The sequence below is a fragment of the Oryzias latipes genome, chromosome 13, assembly GCF_053564925.1.
Source record: "Oryzias latipes strain Hd-rR chromosome 13, Olatipes_Hd-rR_3.1".
NCBI lineage: Eukaryota > Metazoa > Chordata > Actinopteri > Beloniformes > Adrianichthyidae > Oryzias > Oryzias latipes.
Window position 1 is genome coordinate 17,673,000 of NC_136249.1, and position 21,839 is coordinate 17,694,838.

A 21,839-nucleotide genomic window follows, 5' to 3' on the forward strand; every position below is an offset into this window, starting at 1 on the left:
CATACTGTTCAGTATCCAGGCATTTATCTCTGCGGCGCACTGGATGAAGTTTTGGCTAAAGATGTCCTGGATCGATTTTACCTCAGTAATTGAATCCAATTAGATCGTGAAGAATGAACCAATAACAACAGTGAATCATATTGTTAACCACAAATTATGATATGAATACATTTTTGGGTAAAATGAATCATCATACCCCTAGGAAGAAAAAAAAAGAGTTTACTGCCCTTTTCTCACAGACAAAAAATATTAATTGATTTGATTAAATAATTTGTTTATTTCTATTAATTTGAGCAAACAAAAAAAGGAAAAAGATAATAATAAAAAATACATATATTAAATCTATTTAAATATTAATTCATATATTGATGAGACAACTTCTTGATAATATAATTACTGCTAATCACAAATAAACATTTTTGCACATATTTGTACACATACACTGAATCTAATAAATATGATTATCCAATAGAGTTGAATTAATTACTTGAAAGGGAGTGGAAGTGGTGAATTTATATAATCCCACCCTTATTATGTTTTGTTGTGCAAGCATGCATGACATTTAATGTGCAAATGAAAAAGTCAGTCAACCCAATGCAGTATAACTTAGAGGCAGTGATCTCTGTGTCACATATTTAAAGGACCTACCATATATCATGCCTTTGCTAAGCTTTTCAAAGTAAACTATCTCCATATATGTGATATTATATCACTAAATAAGCCAAGTGGAAAAATGGCAGCAGTTTACTTACAGAGCATGACACAGCAGTCAGTGTTTGCTCAGACCTGCTTTGCTGACCCTCACCTCTTATGGCCATAGACTTATCACATCCACAGCCCCCGTTTTAGCCAGCCTGGTGAATAATGTCAACAATCCATGCAGCAGTTGAATGACATTACCTGCTGACTGCTCAGCATTTCAAAAAGAAGAAGATTCTAAAAGGCCTTTTTTCTTTAAGCAGGAGCTTGTCGCTGCTTCTTTGCCCTTCTGCGTTCAACTCGGTCTAACTCATGTTACTGAGTCTGCATTGTTGACCAGGAACTCAAGCCTAAATATAGTCAAAAAACCCACCGAGGTTCCTGGACACCGGAGTGCAACAGAAAAAGAAGAGAAGGGAGAAGGGGAGCGTTTTCTAACCCTCTTCTTAGACGGGGCCCCAATGTTGTAAATAAGATCCTTAAAACTTTACTCACAAACCACTGAAGCCCAAAGTTTGGGAGATCTGAAAAACGGGCATGTTGCCTACCCTGGGGGCCCTGCTGCTCCTGAGACCCGCGGTTGCCCATGAGGAATTCCTGCTGAGTGAAAACCAGCGTTTAGATGAAAAACAGAGAGGGGGGTTCCTTCGCAAACCCCCTCTCTACCTGCTGTCCTCAGTACCTCTCTACCTTTCAGGATTCTTTTTGGGTTGAGCCCGCCCCCTGACAGCATGGCTCCATTTTGCTCCTCCCCTGACCTTTCTTGGTTCCTCCCACCATTTCCTCCTTTGTGGCATGATGGAGTAAAACTGAACAGTCGGTCCAAGCTTTTACAGTCCAAGAGCCCCACCCCCCACCCCTACCTACAAAAGTCAGTCCATCCGTTATCTGATCTGCAATGTTTGGGACATAAAGATGCCGTATCCGAACTTTGTATTTGCATTTCTTTTAAAAATAAAATGCATCAACTCATCACAAAATATAACACAAACTAATGGCAAACATGAAAGTTTCATTTTGAAGTCTTAAGAAAAGAAGCTGATGTGTTTTGCAGGGGTGCCGATGGGCAGATCAGAGTTAAAAATAAAGCAGTAGTCACGTGATCATGCTACTAAATATTAAGTTACGGGTACCATCATTTATGTTCAGGCTCGTTTCTAGAAGGATTTAAAACGTTTTACAAATAAACATTTTCAGTAAATGTTTATCACAACTTTTCTCTCATTCAAGTTTAATGACTTTTGTGGGTTTTTTTCTAATTAACAGAGGAACACAAACTATTTCGTTCACGCGTGTTCACGTGTGCATTACTGCTTCAGATGTTCTATGACAACATCTCGCCTAACAAAGGTGGCGAAGCTCCACGAAGCAGTTCATGAGTCAGGAAGAATCTGTGTGTCCTTATAGAGACCGGGGCTGAGGAGCTGAAATGAAACCAACTAAAGGACGTGTTTGACATTCTTGCCTGTCCAATCACAGAGCTCCGTCTTTCCTCTGTTACTCCCTCCCTCCCTGAAATGTAAGACTGCTCAGCTACGGCACAAACTCACAAGGCAGCAGAGAAAGAAAACAGCACAGGAGCTTTTGTGATGACCTCATCCACCTCAGACTTTCTCCACCTTCAAAGTAAACTTTGAAGGTCAATTATAGATATATGAATATAAATTATAGATATTTTTTTGTTACTGACAAACGTGACTGTAATCTAGTAAAAAAAAACATCATTCAAAGATTAACTGCCTTTAAGTGTCATTGTTCTTCCTGCCTTAAAGGGACAGAGCAGGACATGAAAGAGTAAAATGGGTTTTTGTGTTGACCGGTCTGTCTGTGAGCATTGCTGATGAACCATGGGTCAACAAATAGTTCACATGCCTGCCAGTAAAGGTCAGGGAGTTTACCGTCTGACCTACTGTCACCTCTAGAGGGAGATGTAACACAAGTTTGCAAGACGACTGCATCAAGGTAAAGAAACAGTCCGACATATTAACAGATGTTGGTTTGTGTTATTTCATGTTGTTAAATACATTGAACTGACAGACTAGCAGATTCCGATGTTTGTGTTATTTAAAATCCCTGCATGACTTACAGTCTTCATTTACTTCTAGAATTTGGTTTTACAGGATAAACTGCATTACCTTCAAATCCTGTCATTTGATCCAAAGTAAAAATGTGGCATGAATGCAAAAGTACTGCAGGTTTCACTTCAATCTATAACCTTGGAGTTGACCTTAACTGTCCTCATGTAGACTGAAACGGGATTAGTAAAGCTTTAGGGCCAGTTTATACTTCATATCAATTGGCCATTGCATCAATCATTTCGCGATCCTCCTGGAATCGTGCAGTTTAGTTCGTACTAACTTAACGTACTAACTTACCCATACGAAGCCCATTGAGACGACTGTTATTGTGAATTTGGGCTATACAAATAAAATTGAATTGAAAATTGAATTGAATTGCATACTAAGTTAGCTGGCAACTGTTCTCAATACCTGCAACAAACTTCTGAGTGGTGTTTATCCTTTTCCAGCCTGATGGATTATCTCCAGCATTTCAGTGGTTTGGTATTTTATTTATAGTGAAAGCGTATGTAGAGATCTTTGAGATAGTACAACAGTGTTTTTTTCAAATGCCTCAACATACCAGATAACTTTACTTTTAAACAAAAGGTCATTTGAAATTATCCAAAATACCAAAAGTTGCATTATAAAGTAAATGTGTAGTGAGATTCTTGTGTTTCTTTTTTTAAACTGAGTCAGAATGACATAATAACCAACCCCTCATGTATTTAGAACGTGGTTTAGAAATCCTGGGATGTGGAAACAGCAATTTTCTGGATCAAGTTTGCTCCAAAGTCGTGTCTTCTAATTGCATGAAATAAGTTCTGGTTAAATGTTCACAATTGCACTATGGGCATTAAATTCAAATCTTAATTAATGTAATGAGTTTGTATCACAATTGCAGCAATTTGAGCAATCCCCTTCCTATGGCCTTGCAACCAACGCAACCCAAGCGATTACAAATCACTATGAAGTTTAAACTGGACCTTAGTCCTAACTGTCCTTAAAAGGGGCATACGGGTCGTCTGCGAGTGAAAAATGGTCAGACCTGTATGGGGCACGCACAGTATAACAAGGTGGTAGACTGCTCTGTGACCACGTAGGGAGAAAATGTTCATGCCCATTTTTTTCTGCATTGGTCGCAGTGAACACTTATACAACACATAAGGGAGTAAGGGTGATGTAGGTGAGACGCTGGCGTATTTTCACTTTTTCACCCCCCCCCCCCCCCCCCAAATCCTGCAGACTGCAAAAGGAGCCCATGTGGGAGTGCCTTCCGTGCAGCGAGCATTTGTGAACAGTCAGTAAGGAACCAGTACTAGCACCTTACTAACAACAAGAGTAGCATAAGGACACTGTACAACACCATAAGAACTCATCGTCCGTTTGTCATAAGTGCGTGCAACTTCCTCTAGCCTTACAAATACTTCATGATACACTTACCACACGCACGATAATGGTACGGTCCCTTTTTTTTCCATCCCTTGAGGTGGCTGTATAGGCCCCAAGACACACTTGCACTCCTCTTAGATGGGACCACTCCTCTCTATGGCCAGGCTGTTTGAAAACTACCGTAATTTCCGGACTATAAGCCGCTACCTTTTTCCTGCGCTTACAGCCCTGCGGCTTATTCAGTGACGCGGCTAATTTATGGATTAATTGGCGGCCGCCATGTACGTACTTTCGGACTCAGTGAATGGTTTGAATTCTCTATCTAACATCAAGCACAAGTCAATTGTTTTTCAACACACCTATCAGCAGCCAAACAGCATGGTGTTGACTTCAGGTCTTAGACATTTCAGTCATGGTTCAACAAAACGAAACACGCATGCCCGGCCGCATCCCAGAATCCTTTGGTGCCATTAGACCCAACGTGCACGTGATTGCCGCTACAATATGATGAAGCTTTCAAGTTAAAAGCAATCGTTAAAAGCAGCGTCAAAAAATCCACCATCACCAACGGGTTTGGAAAAGCCGGTTAGCTGCGTGACACTTTTAGCCCCTAAGACTCATGGGAAATGGGGAATCGCGGATGTAAATTTCCTCATCATAACTGAGGGATGTAATGTTGATTATATGGTTACTGTTTGTAATTTTATGTATGATACCTAGATTGTCAATAAGTAAAAAAAACAAAAAAAATAAAATAAAAAAACATAACTGAGGAACTTGTGAACAGAATAGAGGTCCATGCTGTTTGGCAGATGTAGGTGCACTCAAATACATGAGCCTGAGGCAATGCTGGCTCCACCCACAGTGTGCCAATGCATCACACTTACTCTGGGAGTCAGAATGTGATTTGTCAGGATGTCAATGCTGCCTAGTACATGCAGCTTGTATTCCGATGCGGCTTGTGTATGTATAAAAGTAGTTGAACACGTGAAACTGGGTGGGTGCGGCTTATAATCGGGTGCGCTTTATAGTCCAGAATTTACGGTAGGTCTTCCTCAAAACTCACCAAAATGAAAAAAAGCTTTATTTTGTGAAAAAAACTGAAAACTATAGAGAGCGGTGATAAAAACTGAAACCCAGTTTTGAAAGTCATTGTTGGGGTTCACGTACCGTAGGTATCATTTCCTTACACGCTATTTTCACCAGAAAATGATTGCGTCTCAGTTCTGTCTTTCAGTAAAAGAACAAAACACTGACGTGCTAGGTGCTGACTGTACAAGATATGATGTTCCTGTTCTGCCTGCTTGAATGACCCACTTTCATGTTATCAACCCCAGCCACTGGTTACACTGGGAAGACAGAACTCCTCTGTCGCAGTTAGCGCCGTGACAGAAAGGCTTCTAATCTAATTTCCTGTGTGGTTCTTCTCTTTGTTAAGGAAAAGTCATAACCCTGACAGTCATTAATATCCATAACTATAAAAGACCCCCCCCCCCTAAAAAAAAAAAGATTGGACATGTTATTTACATGCAGGTTTGCTGTTATAGTCTACTAATGTGAGTAATAAAAACGTGTTTTTCTTTTTAATGGATGTGTTTTGGTGAATAAGTGACAAAAGTGAGGCCCTGGGCAGAGCCTCTTACCAAAAGTACCATATTCAGCGGGGCTGGTTCCAGGGTAGAAGCCTGGAGTTCCTGCTGGGACTGGGTACTGCTGGGGTGTCGTCATATAAGCGGCTGACCGGTACTAAGAAAAATAGAACACAAAAAGGAAGGAAGGAAGACAGAAGCAGAGTCATTAAAATCCTGTTTTGCAGGTCAGAAAAGGCTGACCTCATTTTGGATGCCTTGCTCACCTGCCCAGGTATGAAGTAGGCCGGACCCTGAGGTGAGCTGGGGAAGGACAGCTGTTGCTGAGGAATCATCATCATTTGGGAGCCAGGGCCTGCTTGGTACACATGGGTGGGAGTCACGGCACGGGGGGCACTGCTGGGGGGGATTCCACGAGAGCCAGTGCTGGGAGCCAGCCCTGTCCTGCTGGTGTAGAATGGCTGAGGAGGTATTAGGAGACAAAGGAAGAAGAAAAAAACAATAGAATTTAAAATGGAGATGAGGAGAAGTGTGGAGAAACCAAAGACTGAAAAGCAAAAAAAAAAATCCAGGGGTGATGGCAGAACATGGACACGTAAAGGATAATGCCAGAGGAGTGTCAGAAACTGATATACATCATGGATGGTTGGTTCCACAAAGTCCATTAATTTCTGACACCTCAAAGGGCCTAGTTCTGGTTATCCCATGGTCCCTTACAAAAGAACAAAATATTACATCTATCATTAGTACTTTAATTTAGTTTTTTTAAATGTTTAAATCGTCTCCATAAGAAACAAACTATTGTGGTGAGACACGTGATGGTAATCTGCTGCACGCTCTGCTGCAGCTGGTGGATGAGGACTAACCAGTGGGGGGAAGTTGTATATGTGCTAAAGGTCATGTTAGGTGGACAAAACCAAGGGGTAAGAGGTGAACTTTCCCTTTAAATGATGGTTTTAGTCACATAGCATGACGTTAAGCTTATATACCACTATCTTCCGGTGCTTATACCGGCTGCAGTAGAGCGTGGTTGTTTCTGGCTCGGTAACAGTTACCATGACAATGCATCACAACGCATATCAAATAGTCTGCTTATTGTGAAAAACTATTTAAATGTTAAAATAACAAGATTAATAAAGTAGTATCTTAATAAATATGCTACATCCAATTATTTAATTTCATTACTTTAATGGTTGGCTGCAGGGTGTCCAATAAGTAAGGTATAATGTATCTTACTTAATGGACACCTTGCAGCCAATCAGAATTGAGTACAGTGGTCCTTTGCTGGTTTTTTTTTCTGTTTTTGTCAGTTTTTTTGCATGCTATTTTGCATGCTTTTCTTTTTTTCACAGAGTACTGTGTTCTGCATCCCTATTGGCTGTTGATCTTCACAAACAATCTCCTCCATACAGTGTCCCCTGTACAGAATGCGCTCAGTTTGTCACATATACATAAATCTTCAATCGTGATCAGGGGCCTCATTTATAAAACTTTGCGTAGGATTTGCGTCAGAAGTGGCGTACGGATGAAACATAGGACGTGCTTACGCACAAAAATATTCGGATTTATAAAACCGTGCGCACGCACATCCTACGCATCTTTCCCTTAATAAATCACAACCAATTCTAAATGCTGCGCAGCTTTTGCGGCTTCATGACACACCTATAGTTGCCCATAAATAGTCCGTGAAACGCCCACAAATTAATATTCATGTCTTGCGAGATCATAGCAAACACAGGGAGGAAATCAAAAAAACGTAACTTCACTCAATGTGAAGTACAAGTTATCGTTGGCGAGGTGGAAAAGAGGAGAAAAGTGTTGTTTGGAGGGCACAGTGTGGGCATTACTAATGCCAAAAAGGCAGACGCCGTAAATGCTGTAGCCTCACAACCTCGGACCGTGGCCGAAATGAAAAAGAAATGGTCGGACATCAAAGTCGAGGCAAAAAAACGTCTGGAGCTGCATCGCCAGAGTGTGTCTGCCACGGGGTGGGGGTGGGGTGGGGGGGCACCGGAGCGCCAGATGCACCGGGTGACACGCGTGGTTCCTCCGAGTGCTCCTCTGTAACGGCGGGCCCAAAAGCCGGCAGAGGTCCAAGAGGACGGCTCGAGGAAGTCGGAACCGGCTCATAAGCCACTCGTCCTCGTTTGCCAGCAAGTCTTCTTGTCTAAAGATGCGTTCTCTCCGAATTCTTCCATTTGCCACATCTTCTAAGAGCGCAAGATCAGCCATTGTGCGTCATTACGCATTGTGATGGGGCATTTTATTTCCCTCCATTTAATTGCATCTGACAAGCTACAGATGTCGGTAATAATCAACGTGGAAATGGTAAATTTTTCAGCGCAATTGTAATTTCTTGTTGCTTTGTGAATGGTTGAAAAATACGCCATACATTGTTTTATCAAAGATAAAAAAAACTAAAGGCATATGTATGAATACCATAATTCCATAGCTTATGAAGAAATGTTTTAATATGAAAAGAACTTTCCCCAGTGGACAATTAGTACGTCTGTCCGTCCGTCCGCACGCCCGCACCTATGTCTGCTCCGCCAGACGGACACACTGACGAGAACATCAGTTTTGTACATTATTTCGTTCTGTTAACTATTATTTATGAGGATGAATTGCACAACATGCCAATATTGCTGAACATATTTCACTTTTCTTTCTGCAAATAAGTGTTCATTTGAATTTCTGTTGTAATTTTCGTTTGATTTTTTTTTGTTTGTTTCACTGCTGATCGATCAAACGGGTGTTCGTGTAGGCTGTTAATTGTAAGACTTGCTTTGTGAGGTCGTCATGTTATTTCTGAGAGGCAGTATTGTCATTGTCACTTTCACGCGTTTCTTCCATCTGCCGACGGTGTCGCCGTTTCTCATTTCACCCGTTTTTGTGCGTACGCCTGGGTCAGAGCTTGCGTGAAGGACCGCACATTTTCCCATCAAGTTTGCTTTTTATAAATATCAACTACTGCGTAGAGAGTGGCGTACGCCTTCTTTTGTGCGTACGCAACGTTTATAAATGAGGCCCCAGATCTTTGTTTTTATTTTATACAAATATTTCATTCATTGAAAATACTGGACCTAGTTTTCAATTAAGATTTAAATTTTGATAGTTTCAACAAGAGAGAAAAGTGGGAAAATGGTCACGTCTGTCTGAGAAAAGTGTATAAAGTGTGTAATGGGGAGTTTTAAAACCTTAAAACATCTATATGCACAGGCTATTTATGGAATGTAACCTCCACTGTGACGAGGGACCACTGTTTTCACCCAGACCATGGTATAAAGTTGGATAAACCAGTAAAGGCTATCCAAAAGAGGCTCATACTAATTCCTGTTCATGCTGGGATGTTTTACAGATGAGAGGGAACCTTTGCTCGTTGTATGTCGAGGAATTTGTGGCTCGATGGTCACTAAAACAAGATGTGCCTGCCTATCAGCTGCTTCTTTCTTTCTCCTCATTGGCATTCTGCTGCCAGACTGAGAGCTAACCATCACTGCCAACAAACCCACATCGAGCCAACAAAGCACAGCACTGCATGCATATGCATGGTTGAGGGGGGATTGGACAGGAGAAGGGGAAGATAGAGAAAGCAGAGTTACCTGCAGAGACCTGAAGCTTCCCTTCAGCAGCACACAGACAAAAATCATATGAAAACAAGAAGAGGGTTCAAAGAGAAGGACTGAGGTGAGACAGTAGCACAGTCAGTCAGAGAAAGAGCCCAGAAAACAGCAAGTCTGTGCCAAGCAGTAAATAAAGGAGCAGCATGCAGGGAACAACAGACAACCCTGGTTCAGTCTGTGCAGCTGCACTGTAAAAACAAGTATGCTTACATTTCCAGAAGCTATTTTGGGGCCAGCTAACCACTTTAATGTTTCAACATTTCATGGTTTGCTTTTTTTTAACTTACTTTCAAGAAGTTAAAATCTAGTTCAGGTAGTGAGAAAAGACAACGGCTGTGTCCAGATGCACTCCATAACCCCTGAAGGACTACATAGTGGAGGACTATCAAATTCAGACAAACGCAAACTACTTTCTTTTTTAAACTCCAACTATGATGTCAACCATTTGCTGAATTAAAAACTATGAAAAATTTATGAAAACTCTTTAAGAATCCACTGGGTTCTGATGATAAAAACGTGGTTGTTTTAAATAAGTATTTTAAATGTAATTCAAATACTTTTTTTCAAATGACAAAAACTCAATGCAAACTTTAGTGAACATCAATGCATACTATTTTTTGCACAGAATTCTGGGAAATTTCCAGGGCACGTGATTTTGGAATTGTAGATTCGGAAACCATAAAACAAAATGGCGAATCCACAATAAAGTGCACTAACCGGGGAGGAGCAAGTGAATTCGGACACAACCAATGTTTTGTTGGTTAAAAATTTTGAACTTTTCCCCAAAAAAACAAAGAACAAATTTGGTTAGACAAGATTCCCTTTGGGCTAAAGGTGTTTGTTTGTAAACACCATCTTCAGACCACTAGCTTCCATGTTTCACTCTGCTCCAGCGCTTCCGAACATGAACTTAGGGACAGACAAACAGCCTCATTGACTGCTGTTAGGGAGCTGTTAGTACCTGTTGGTGTAAAGCGCGAGGCCCTGGAGCAAACTGGAGGAAAAGCAGAAAAAAGAAAAGCTCAGGGTTCATGCTTCCACTCACAAACTTCTACGATTTGGCACTTTTGAACCCTTCTGCTAAAAAGTTAACCGTAAAGGCTAACTGTCAAAAGACAACACATTCTACATTAATACTTTTCATGAAGGCTTTTGTTTTATAGAACTGAAAGCTCCACGACCTTTAAGGATATATTCAGACTGGGAAAACCGTTTGTTACGGAGCCAATATGCTTAAATTGGTACGGATCGAGTCCTGTACCTTGCGTTTGGTGTTTATTCAGACTACTGTCACACGGCCTTTCCTGGGTGGTATTCCAAAAGGCAGGTTATGCTAGTTACCACTGTAAGTTTGAGGCTAAGGAAGTGGATAACCTCAGCTTTCGGTTCCAAAAATGGAGGTATGTTTCAGGGTATGTCAAGTTGCCATAGCAACTCATGCTCTGAACATAACCTGGTCTGGAGCAGGTTTAGTTGAAGGTTAGTTTGTTTTCAGAGAGGTGAAGCAGCATGGCGTGTCTATTTGAAGATGATTTAGTGCAGTGTTTTTCAACCTTTTTTGAGCCACGGCACACCTTGACAAAAATCCCGCGGCACACCAGCATCCAAAAAATAAAAAAATAAAAGGAGAAACTCAGTCTGTATTGATCTACAGCCCCTCCACAATCTCACATACATTTTTGTGATAATTGTGGGAGAAAAAGCTGGAAGCTGCCGCTGTTTTTTCTAAAAGATGTAATAAAAGTTAAGTTAGAAGATTTAAAACTGTTTGATGTGTGTTCGTTGTGGTTTCAAGACGTTAAGAGGAGAGACTCATTCGCTGTTACTTTAACCCAATGCATCATAGGAGATTTAGTGCAAAAATACGCCGAACGCAGAAAGACTAGCGTCTCTGGGCTTCATTGTTTTGTTCACTTTTTCTACGGTCTGACACCGGATTCTGTGGAAAACTACACCACAGAAGATGAGTTTTAGCTTGTATTTTTGTTGGAACTGAGCGACTTTATCAGCAGAATTCAGAACAAGGAAGTGAAGACTTTAACCACTTCTGATTGGTCAGACTGATGACGTGATTAAGATTCCAAGAATGATTGGCGGAGACAGTTAAAGGGGCGAGACTTTTCAGAAAACAGTTATAGCTGCAGCTAAATCACGGTACCGTCATTCTTCTCAAAATGTCTTTAATAGAATCAAATAAACACAAAGAAAAAAGTATTTTCCGATCTTTCATATTCCTAATTTCTCAGTGTTTTGTCAGGGCGTGTTTGGATGAAAAAAGAACTGATATCCTGGAGATGGAAAATGTTGTTAAATCAGTTAATGAGGGAAATTTATTTCCCACGGCACACTTGACCATCTCCCACTGGTTGAAAAACACTGATTTAGTGGATGAAGAAGCTCAGATAATACTTTTTCCATGATAAGACCTTGTATGGATGTTGGAAAGATAAACTTTTGATCTAACATTGATCTAACTTAATTATTTTCTTCATTTAAGATAAATCATTTTTTTGAGTTCGGCCAACTTAAAAATAACATGTAGTTATCAGACAGTTATTTTTCTTTCATTCAAATTAATTCAATTAAGTAGGTGTAACTGTGGTGCTGCGGTTAGATTGGCACCGCAAGGAATTGTGGGATACCATTCCCTTTGCCTGTCTGGACGGATTTAGGTTTAAGTGTGGCTTTTTGACCAAATGTGTTTAGTTGTTTAGATGTTTTACTGTGTTTTGCGTAGTTATTTGTCCCGTTATATTTAATTCTTTCTGCACCATGAGTGAGAGGGAGGGAGAGGATGATGAGTTTATTTAGAAGCCCTACTGTATAGTGGTGTAATGATAAATTCAGAGATATGGTAAATGGTTTTATGTTGCAATTCCATTTTGTTTCATTCATTTTACTGTTATAAAAATGAGAATATCTGCAGGTTCAAACTAAGACATACGAGGGTTCTAGAAGTACAATAAATTAAGAAGAAAAAACATTTAATTGAATTGGACTAATATGACATTTAGTTAGATAAATATGTAAATTTGAGTTGTAAAAAAATATTGAGTTGGATAGACGTAAGAAATTAGATTGAGTAAATTTAACTCAATTACTTGTTACCAATAGAAGTAATTCATTTAAGTTGGATATGGGATATAATCCCATCAGATTGAAAAATTGTTCCGGATTATCGGGGGAAACGAACTCTGGTTCACTTTAAGCAAACCCAATGTGTTCAACTACTTAAGCAGCTCACTGCTTATGTCAGATGACCTGCAGACATCTTCAGTGCTCCAACTCTGACAGGAGGTTACACCAACAATAGGAGTTAAAGTGCAGAAGAAGAAAACCTGAGTGATCAGAAGTTCGGTCAGTCTCACCCCAGAAGACTTTAGCAGCATGACGGAGAAATTTTCTTTTGATGCTAACTCTTTTAAAATAAGGCCAATAAAAAATGTCTGGATAAACATCAAACCCCAGCACCTACAGGAGCGGGAGGCTCACCTGTCGGGCCTGCGGTGTGGGGTTCATTTGTGGCTGTGGTGAGGGTGCAAACAGAACAGAAGGGGGTTGGCCAGGGGGAAACGGTGGCTATAAGAGACAGAAAGAGTAGAATGAAAGAAAGCTGTTAACTGCAGAAGATTAAAAAAAAAAGTCATAAACAATAATATCCCAGCATCCTGTGCATTATTGTTAATGGAGAAAATTGTTCTTGAAGTGCTTTAACTGTTAATTATTTAACTTAATTGTCTTGAAAAAGACTAAACTGTCAAAAAATGTCTTTAATTTAGTGAATTAAATCATTAAGGATGTTAAACAACATCCTACAAGGATTTATTGGGCATAAGCTCAGTACGGAACGGAAGCTGTCTAATGGGAGCATAGATGGATCATGTGCTTTTCTTGAACTTCAGAATTCAGCGAAGCTGCGATTTCTATTCAAATCTGGTGAAAAATAGTGTCTGTAGTGGGTGGATGGATGGATGGATGTCCATACAGGAAGTAAAAGGTAATTCCTGGTATTTAAAGTTAAAGTCATGTTAGTTGTAATGCACCTGGGTGTGTGAAAGTTGTTCTTTGCATTTGACCTATTCTCTGGGGGAGCAGTGAGCTGCAGACAACACTGCACTTGAGAACCCTTCCTTTAGTGGTTTAACCCCCAAATCTAACCCGTTAAAGCTGAGTGACAAGCAGGGAGGCATTGGGACCCATTTTTAGAGTCTCTGGTATGACTCAAACCCACAACCTTCCAGTCTCAGGGAGGACACTCTCCCACTAGGCCACTGAGGTGGTTACTGTCATTTTAACTCTGACTAAGTCCATAAACCTGCCTGAAAGCATTTGCAGAAGCAGGGAAGTCCCTGTGTTCACCAACCCACCAATGATCATCTTCCCTTTCAGACTTTTCATCTGCATGGAACACCGTCACTCTTCAATGTTAAACACAGCACATCTTACCTGTGAAAGACCGGGCGAGGGGGCTGGATGGGGGGCGGAGGGGGGTCCCGTAAGAGGTTGTGGTGCTTTATTCATTTCACGGGGGTCTGCATGGGGAGGCAGATGTGGACCTGTGCACGACTAAGACAGGACAGAAGTGAGTAGAACTTCAGAGGTCTGGAGCAGACCTTCTGAAGATGTTCAACCTTACACAGAGGAATCCTTTAAGGTCCCAAGAACAGAAACACCAGCTAAAACACAAAGTAAGTAGCTTGTTTAACATCAAACATGTTAAAACACATTGAAGCACTAAATAACCTGTTATGTAAGCCTTAAATTACGGGGAGTACTACTATACAGAATCTCTAAGAAGATTTAAAAAAAACTGATTATAAACAAATATTAATAAATAACACAATTTCATATAGTAAACTCTGTTTTTTAGATGATGGTATCTTCCTAAACCAGTAAACAATGTAAATAGCTTTATGAAGGGAAATGACATTCAAAAACACCAGAGGTTTCATGTCTGTACACACAACAGAGATCGTTTACCTAACATTAAACAGCAGCTCCACCATCAAGACCATTTGAGCCAACAGAAATCTGCCCATCACCAAACAGGGAACAATCTCCGCCATCAGCTCAAAGCCAAGCTTCATGAAAATCTCAGAAATCAGCAAAAGGTCAGCCCATCCCGGAACTCCAACATCCTCCTGTCAGCTACATACTATAGGCAATTTCATCAATCAGGGTTCGTACATTTTTTAGCAATAGTTTTCCATAACTTTTACCATAACCTTTCACAGAATTTCAAAATTTTCAAAAATAAACATTCAGTCAGACTACTGTAGTCAGTGCCGCAAAATCAAACCATGACACATTCTGATACATCCAAGTTTGTCTCCCTTGTCGTTTAAATTGCAGCCAGAACTGATCACATTGATCAAATTCTTACTTCCAATTATTTCTCATTTCTCTCCATTTTCTTTTTGTTTGTTTCTCATTACCCAGCTGCACACATGTAAACAAAACACTCAGTGCACACAGGAGTTGGAAAATGTCGTTTCTGGACTTCAGATGCTCCTTTTCAAAGAAAATGTAACTTATCGCATCAAAAGGTTGAAGGTTTTGACACGAAAGGCTACAGTAGAAGAAATCCTGAAAGGAGCTCCATGACTCTGGTCCACTCCTCCATCACCTTTAGGTGTCTGCAAATCTCTGCCGAGTCCATTAACCCTGTGCGGTTCTAAATTATTGATCAAGAAAAGTAATCAGCAAATAAAACGAGCCAATAATCAATACTATTGTTCAGCTTTAAAGTGCTGATCAGAGCTTCTCCTCTGTGGGTCAATTATTCAGAACGTGGCTTTAGAGTAATTGTTGGTCTTAAGGAAAGCTGAAATGGTTGCATGAGAAGCTCAATCACCAGTAATCATGTAATAATCATTCTTTTAATAGAGTAAAAACATGGAAACATCTGCAGTCAAGGGACAAGGGGAGACATGGCATTTGTTCAGAGATGCACAGGAAATGACAATACAAGCGAAAGATCAGAGAGCAAAGGACCATCCAAAGTATGGATTCACGAGACCTTGGACTGTTATGAAATGACCCGATTCAAATGGTGTTTATAGTTAAGAATTTACAGTCATCCATACCCCCCCCCCGGTTATCACACAGAGGAAACTGGATGAAAGCCCGAGTCATGATGAGTCAGCGTTTTTTAGCATGAACTTAAATTACTCAAACAAAACATGACCAGTTATCAGGAAAACTGGAGGATAAAAGCCACCTTGAGGACAGACAGACTGACATCGGTTCAAAGACTTAAGTAAGGACAAGGACTGCAGGCATCAATAAGAACAGCTCATGCAAGATGATCATTAGGTGAGGAGAGAACTGTCTGAGGATAGATGTGACCTTTACTACACTCCCTTGAGTTCATGGAAACAACAAGAAAAATCTGTGACAGTAACATTTTTCTACCAACATTATGCACTTCCGGTGAACTCATGCAAAGCAGCCATACAGCTTAAATGTGAAACTTCGCCCTTTGAGTCTGAGAACTATGCAGCAGAAAACATATCCACAAACATCCCTGCACTGTAACAACCACTGATAAAAGCTCTATCAGTAGAGCTGAAACCACATTGACCTGTTCACACATTCTTTTAGTTTATACTTCACCTTTATTGATTTCTACTCAAAGAGATTGTATGTTAAGCTTAGATTCACACTCGTATCACGCAAACCAATCACCAGCGCTGGTGCTGAGCTGCAGTAAAGCCTTTGCTGCTGCTGTAGGTTATGTCAACTCCAGACTAAAACTCAGCTTTTAACAGTCAGAAATAAGCCTTTCACTGTAGAACACTAATATTAAATCTATGATATACCCATGATTAGACCTGCACAATAAATCCCAAATTTATCGTTATCACGATATCAAGCTGTCCAATACGCAAATCGCAAAAGTCTGCGTAAACTGTGATAAATGGTACAATGTTATTGCAGCTTAAAGTATTTAAAAAATCTAATAAATCCCTTTATGCATTTGACCAATCGGATGGACTCCTTTAATGTTAGATGGTCGCCTCTTAGGAAGACGAGGGTCATTTGGAATGTGATTTAAGGTATGTTGACTCCTATTTAAATTAAACTGTTGCAGTGAAATTGAAATGATCCATTGAGTTGTTTTGTTATTTGTTCATCATGTATCACAAATAACAATCGTCATCGCAATATTGATCATTAATATCGCAAATCGCGCGTTTTCCTCATTTCGTGCAGACCTGTGATACATCTATGCTACACCTATAATACATCTAAAAAACACATAGACCTATCCATAATACACATTATCAGCCATGACACATTTATAATACATCTATAATTTCTCATACACATAATACACCCATAATATAACCGTAGAAATATAGCAGCTGGATGGTTCAGATGGCTGCGGGTAGTACTGGCACATGGGAAAACAGGGGAACCAAGTCTGTGCTGGTCCCCAGCCTGGATAAAATACAAGGTTGTGTCAGAAAGGGCAGCCAACGTAAAAATCTCTACCAAACCACCTGTACAAAATAGTGAAAAGCTGACTCACTGTGCTGACCCCTGAAAGGATTTGACGAAAAGTGAACACATAAACCTAAAATGCACCCCTAATGATAATAATAAAAATGGAGTGGATTTATATGCGCTTATCCAGACGCTCAAAGCTCTTACAATGTGTCCATTCTTCATTCACTCCTCATTCATACTTGGTGATGGTAAGCTACTGATGTAGCCACAGCTGCCCTGGGGGACACTGTCAGGGGCATGGCTGCCAGTGTCCACCTCTGACCATCACCGTGACATTCACACGCATTCACACACCAGTGGAGCTACACTGGAGGCAGGAAGGGTGAAGTGTCTTGCCTAAGGACACAATAAAAGTTGACTGGGGAGAAGTGGGGATCGAACTGCAGACCTTTTGATCATTGGACGTTAGGGCTGCACGATATGAGGAAAACTTGCGATATGCGATATTAGTGATCAATATTGCGATAACGATAAATTTGCGGTAAATAAACAAATAGAAAAATAAACAAAAACATCATTCCCATTTCATTGCAACAGTTTAAAAATTATACTCCAAATGACCCTCATCGACATGGGGGACAAACGTCAGGGTGGCTAACCCTGGTCCTCAAGAGCCTCAACCCTGTCTGTTTTCCAATTCTACCTAGACTGCTCGATAATGATAACCAAAATCAGGTGTGTTCAGTCAATCAGGATGTGAAATCACTTGAGTCAGCCAATCAACAGCAAGCTGGTTAAGGAGAGCTGGAAAACAGGCAGGGTTGAGGCTCTTCAGGACCAGGGTTAACATAATAGGCCTCCATCTGATTGGTCAACAATGGGAAGGCGTCCATCTGATTGGTCAAAGCATAAAGGGATTTATTTGATTCGTTAAATGCTTCAAGCTGCTAGAAGATTGTTTTAACACATTTTGGGTTTGCGATTTATTGCGATATTCGCCGTCTTTTGCGATATGCATATTGCAGAGCTGGATATTGCGATAACGATAAATTTGCGGTATATTGTGCAGGCCTATTGGACGTCCTGCTCAACCGCCTGAGCAACTGCAGCCTAGAATATACCAAATAATACACCTACAGTGTCTTCAATGAGAGTTAAGTAGATTAAACAGCTATGTATTACTTAAACCATATTTTCCAATCATTTAGTTCAGTGGTGTTTAAGTCATGTTCAGTTTTGGCCCACATAAACCAGGCTGTGATCTGAACAGTCAAAGCTTTCCATCCCAGACTCCAGCGTTCTGACCCAAAGCAGACAGCCATGTTCAGAAGAACACCCACAACCTTCATTATGATGCACAGCTTTCATCCTTTAACCCCTCTTTAAACACACTATAATGATTCATACTCTGATAGTTTTCATCCTTGAATTGCTCACCGGTGTTCAGCTGTTGTGTGATTGCTGGATGGAACCGCTGAGCCTCTTTTTGCCTTTTTGTTAAAGTCCGGGTAGTTTAAACATGCTTTCTGGAATACCCCCCTAAATAAGAATTAAAAACTGTTGACCAAACAATATCCCACCATTATGGTATCTCTTAAATAAGCTGATATGACTTTGCATAGTTAAGGACACAAGTTTGTATTCAATTCTTTAAAAATCAAACAATGTGATTTACTGGATTCTTTGTTTACAATCTGTCTCTCACAGTTGAAGTGTATCTATGAAAAACATTACAGACCAACAACTTTTAGAACCAATGACTAACAAACCTGGCTGAGGCTGTTTTGCATGAACCCCTGAAGTAATGCAGTGTTGACAAGAAGAAGACATGGATGTTTCATAAAGACGTTCAGTTCTTACTAGACTATTGTTGCTATTCACAGGACTCTGAGAGTCAGGTGAGTTTGTTGGTCAATCAATGAATCGCTCAGAACAGGAAGTGGTTGTTTAGGTAGTGGGGGAAAGTGTCAGGTTGGAATATGAAATCACTATTTTCCAGAGAGTAGCCTCCCTGACATAGGCAGTGAGGAACTCCGGTAATTGGTCTGGATTCTTGCGCACAGAAGAACATCCTTCTATCCTTCAAACCAATAACCAGGAGGAAGAAATACAGGTCTGTGTGCACATTTAGAACCAATAAAGACCTTTTTGAGGAAACTAAGATGTTCTGTCATGCACCTGAACATGTCAAGCATGACCAGCAGCATCCATTTCTGACCCACGTGTTCACATGTTCTAAGCATGCGTTGCCTTGAGCAACATTCATCATGCATTGTGCATTATGATCAAGAACACCAGCCTTTAATTTTAAGGAACAGCACGTGTGTTTTGTGTGTGGGTGGGGGGGGGGGGGGGGGGGGGTCCAATGACTCCCTCCTCACCCCAGACTGCCGTCTGTTATGACACAGGGGCGTGTCCTTCTGTTTACTCACTCACCCACGCGACAAACCCGAAATCAGACTAAACATGTCCCTGAAAGGTTTAGTTCTGTAACAGTGCGGGTCAGGTGTGTAGCTAACTGTCTTAGGCCTGACCACCCGGGTTTAACTACATGGTTACACGTGCCATTGCCTCGTGGAACGGTGTCAGTAGCCGCAGACAGCCGGCCGGTGCGGCCGCAGCATCACTGATGCAGCGGGAACATGCACGTGCACGTGGGCTGTGGTGATGCTCGACCTTCACTGCAGTGGCTGACCTGCACGGAGTCAGTCCGGGAGACGTTCTGGGCTGCTTCTGTCACATCAGCATCCACTGCAGCAGGTTCTCCAGGAGAACCGTCACAGCTGCTGCTAGTTTTTCCCGGCGAACCATGACGCTGTGCTGTCAGACCGTAAAACCCTTCCGCGGGCATGTTACTAACTAGGGTACCGAACAGGTATCAAACTCTCTACTTTACTTAGAAACAGCTGTACGGCATCAAACCCCCTGCTTTCCGCTCCACGTCTAACCGTTTGCTAGTTGGAGCATCTTCTAACCAGCTGCAGCAGACCTGTCGGCCAGAATGAACGGTTACCGGTGTAAACACCTGCTCCCAGGCGCATGTTCTAGCAGCTGATACGGGCCAGAGCTGCGGCGTGAACCGGCTCCCCCCAGTCACGCTTTGGGGGAGACGGAACTCCCGCGGCGCCTCATCCTGGATGCTAGCAGCAGAGCTACGGCTAATCCCTGAAAACACAGCGGGAGCAGCCCCGGAGCGCGCGGCAAAAGTCCCAACAACAGGTCCGCGCGAGAGCCTCCGCAGTCCCCGCGAGCCCACGCCGCGCTTCCGCTGCACCGACAGCGAACATTTCACCGGAGGTTTGGGCTTAGGACGGCGGCGTTACCTTTCTCTCCTTGAGTCCGCAAAGACGGACGGACGGAAGCGCTTCCCGGAAGCCGGTATCTTGTAATTCCGGCAGGATCCCGTCACGTGCGGCTCGCGCCTTCACGTTCTTGGATGTGAGTCCTCCAGCATGCAAGAAAACAAACTCTGGTGCTCTATGGAACAAAACTGTTTAGATGTTACTGACGTTTCAGGTTTGGAATCAAATGAAATTTAAAAAAAAAAAAAAGTAAATTAAATTAATTGTTATTTGTGGCTTTTTTAACCCTCCTCTTATCTTTGGGGTCAATTTGACCCCAATTCAATGTTTGTCATCAAAAAATAATGGTTAACCTTTTTCTTTTTACTTCATATTTCATGACTTTTCCTAATTTGATCGGAACAACTGATTAAGCATAAATTATCATGATGAAATTTTTTTCAATGTGCTAAACACAAATGGCACACATTGGTGTTCCGCTGGGGTCAATTTGACCCCAGGCTGTTTTAGCTGTGTAAAACTTGTCTGTCTGTGTGTGTGACCTAGCATCCCCACACTTGCAGATGCGGAGTTGATACTTTTGCGTTGATACATAACAGGGGGGTAGGGAAAGCAACTATTCCCACTAGAACTTTGATATTTCTCATGGTGTGGTGTGAAATCCTGCCAAAATGAGGAAGCCAATGTAGGCTTGTGAGTTGATCACATCCAAGTCTTTCCAACACATGCTTCCCCACTAAAATTATCATCTCAAGTAAAATATTTTCAATTGATGGTTATATATTTTATTATATATATATATATATATATATATATATATATATATATATATATATATATATATATATATATTTATAAAAACGCCCCTCTCACCCTCCGCGGGTGGTTTCTCCTCCAAGCTCGGGTCCTCTACCAGAGGCCTGGGAGCTTGAGGGTCCTGCGCAGTATCTTAGCTGTTCCTAGCACTGCGCTTTTCTGGACTGAGAGGTCTGAGGTCTTTCCAGGGATCTGTTGTAGCCACTCCTCCAGCTTGGGGGTTACTGCCCCGAGTGCTCCAATTACCACAGGCACCACTGTTACCTTCACTTTCCATGCTTTCTCCAGTTCTTCTCTGAGTCCCTGGTATTTCTCCAGTTTGTCATGTTCCTTCTTCCTGATGTTCCCATCGCTTGGCACTGCCACATTCACCACAACAGCTTTCCTCTGTTCTTTATCCACCACTACAATGTCTGGTTGGTTTGCCATTACCATCCTATCAGTCTGGATCTGGAAGTCCCACAGGATCTTTGCTCTCTCATTCTCTACTACCTTCGGAGGTGTTTCCCATTTTGACCTTGGGGTTTTCTGTCCATATTCTGCACAAATGTTCCTGTGTATTATTCTAGCCACTTGATTGTGGCGCTCCATGTATGCTTTACCTGCCAGCATCTTACACCCTGCAGTTATGTGCTGGATTGTTTCAGGCGCCTCTTTGCACAGCCTACATCTTGGGTCTTGTCTGGTGTGGTAGATCTGAGCCTCTATCGCTCTGGTGCTCAGGGCTTGTTCCTGAGCTGCCAGGATGAGCGCTTCAGTGCTGTCCTGTAGGCCAGCCCTTTCTAGCCATTGGTAGGACTTCTTGATATCAGCCACTTCAGTTATGGTCCAGTGGTACATCCCATGCAGGGGTTTGTCCTCCCATGAGGATCTGTCCTCCAGCACTGTATCCTCTGCTCTCCATTGCTT

At 41.5% G+C, this 21,839-nt stretch overlaps 1 protein-coding gene across 13 annotated transcripts in view; it reads right to left on the minus strand.

Annotated features, from left to right (window-relative positions):
- eif4g1b (eukaryotic translation initiation factor 4 gamma, 1b) overlaps positions 1–20,270 on the minus strand; it is a 41,094-nt gene extending 20,824 nt beyond the window's left edge. For 4 of the 13 annotated variants that reach the window (XM_078956558.1, XM_078956557.1, XM_078956551.1 and 1 more), the window contains exons 1-7: positions 20,136–20,270; positions 13,807–13,926; positions 12,853–12,939; positions 10,322–10,354; positions 9,340–9,360; positions 6,004–6,198; positions 5,792–5,894 (exon numbers count right to left, since the gene is read on the minus strand). In XM_078956558.1, coding sequence (XP_078812684.1) covers positions 5,792–5,894; positions 6,004–6,198; positions 9,340–9,360; positions 10,322–10,354; positions 12,853–12,939; positions 13,807–13,881 — 514 coding nt within the window. In that variant the 5' untranslated portion in view covers positions 13,882–13,926; positions 20,136–20,270. Of the gene's footprint in view, positions 1–900; positions 1,032–1,247; positions 1,421–5,791; positions 5,895–6,003; positions 6,199–9,339; positions 9,361–10,321; positions 10,355–12,852; positions 12,940–13,806; positions 13,927–13,996; positions 14,037–20,135 lie in introns of those variants that run through there. The other 9 variants (XM_078956554.1, XM_078956552.1, XM_078956553.1 and 6 more) reach the window with 8 other exon arrangements.
- Between the last annotated feature and the right edge of the window lie 1,569 nt (positions 20,271–21,839).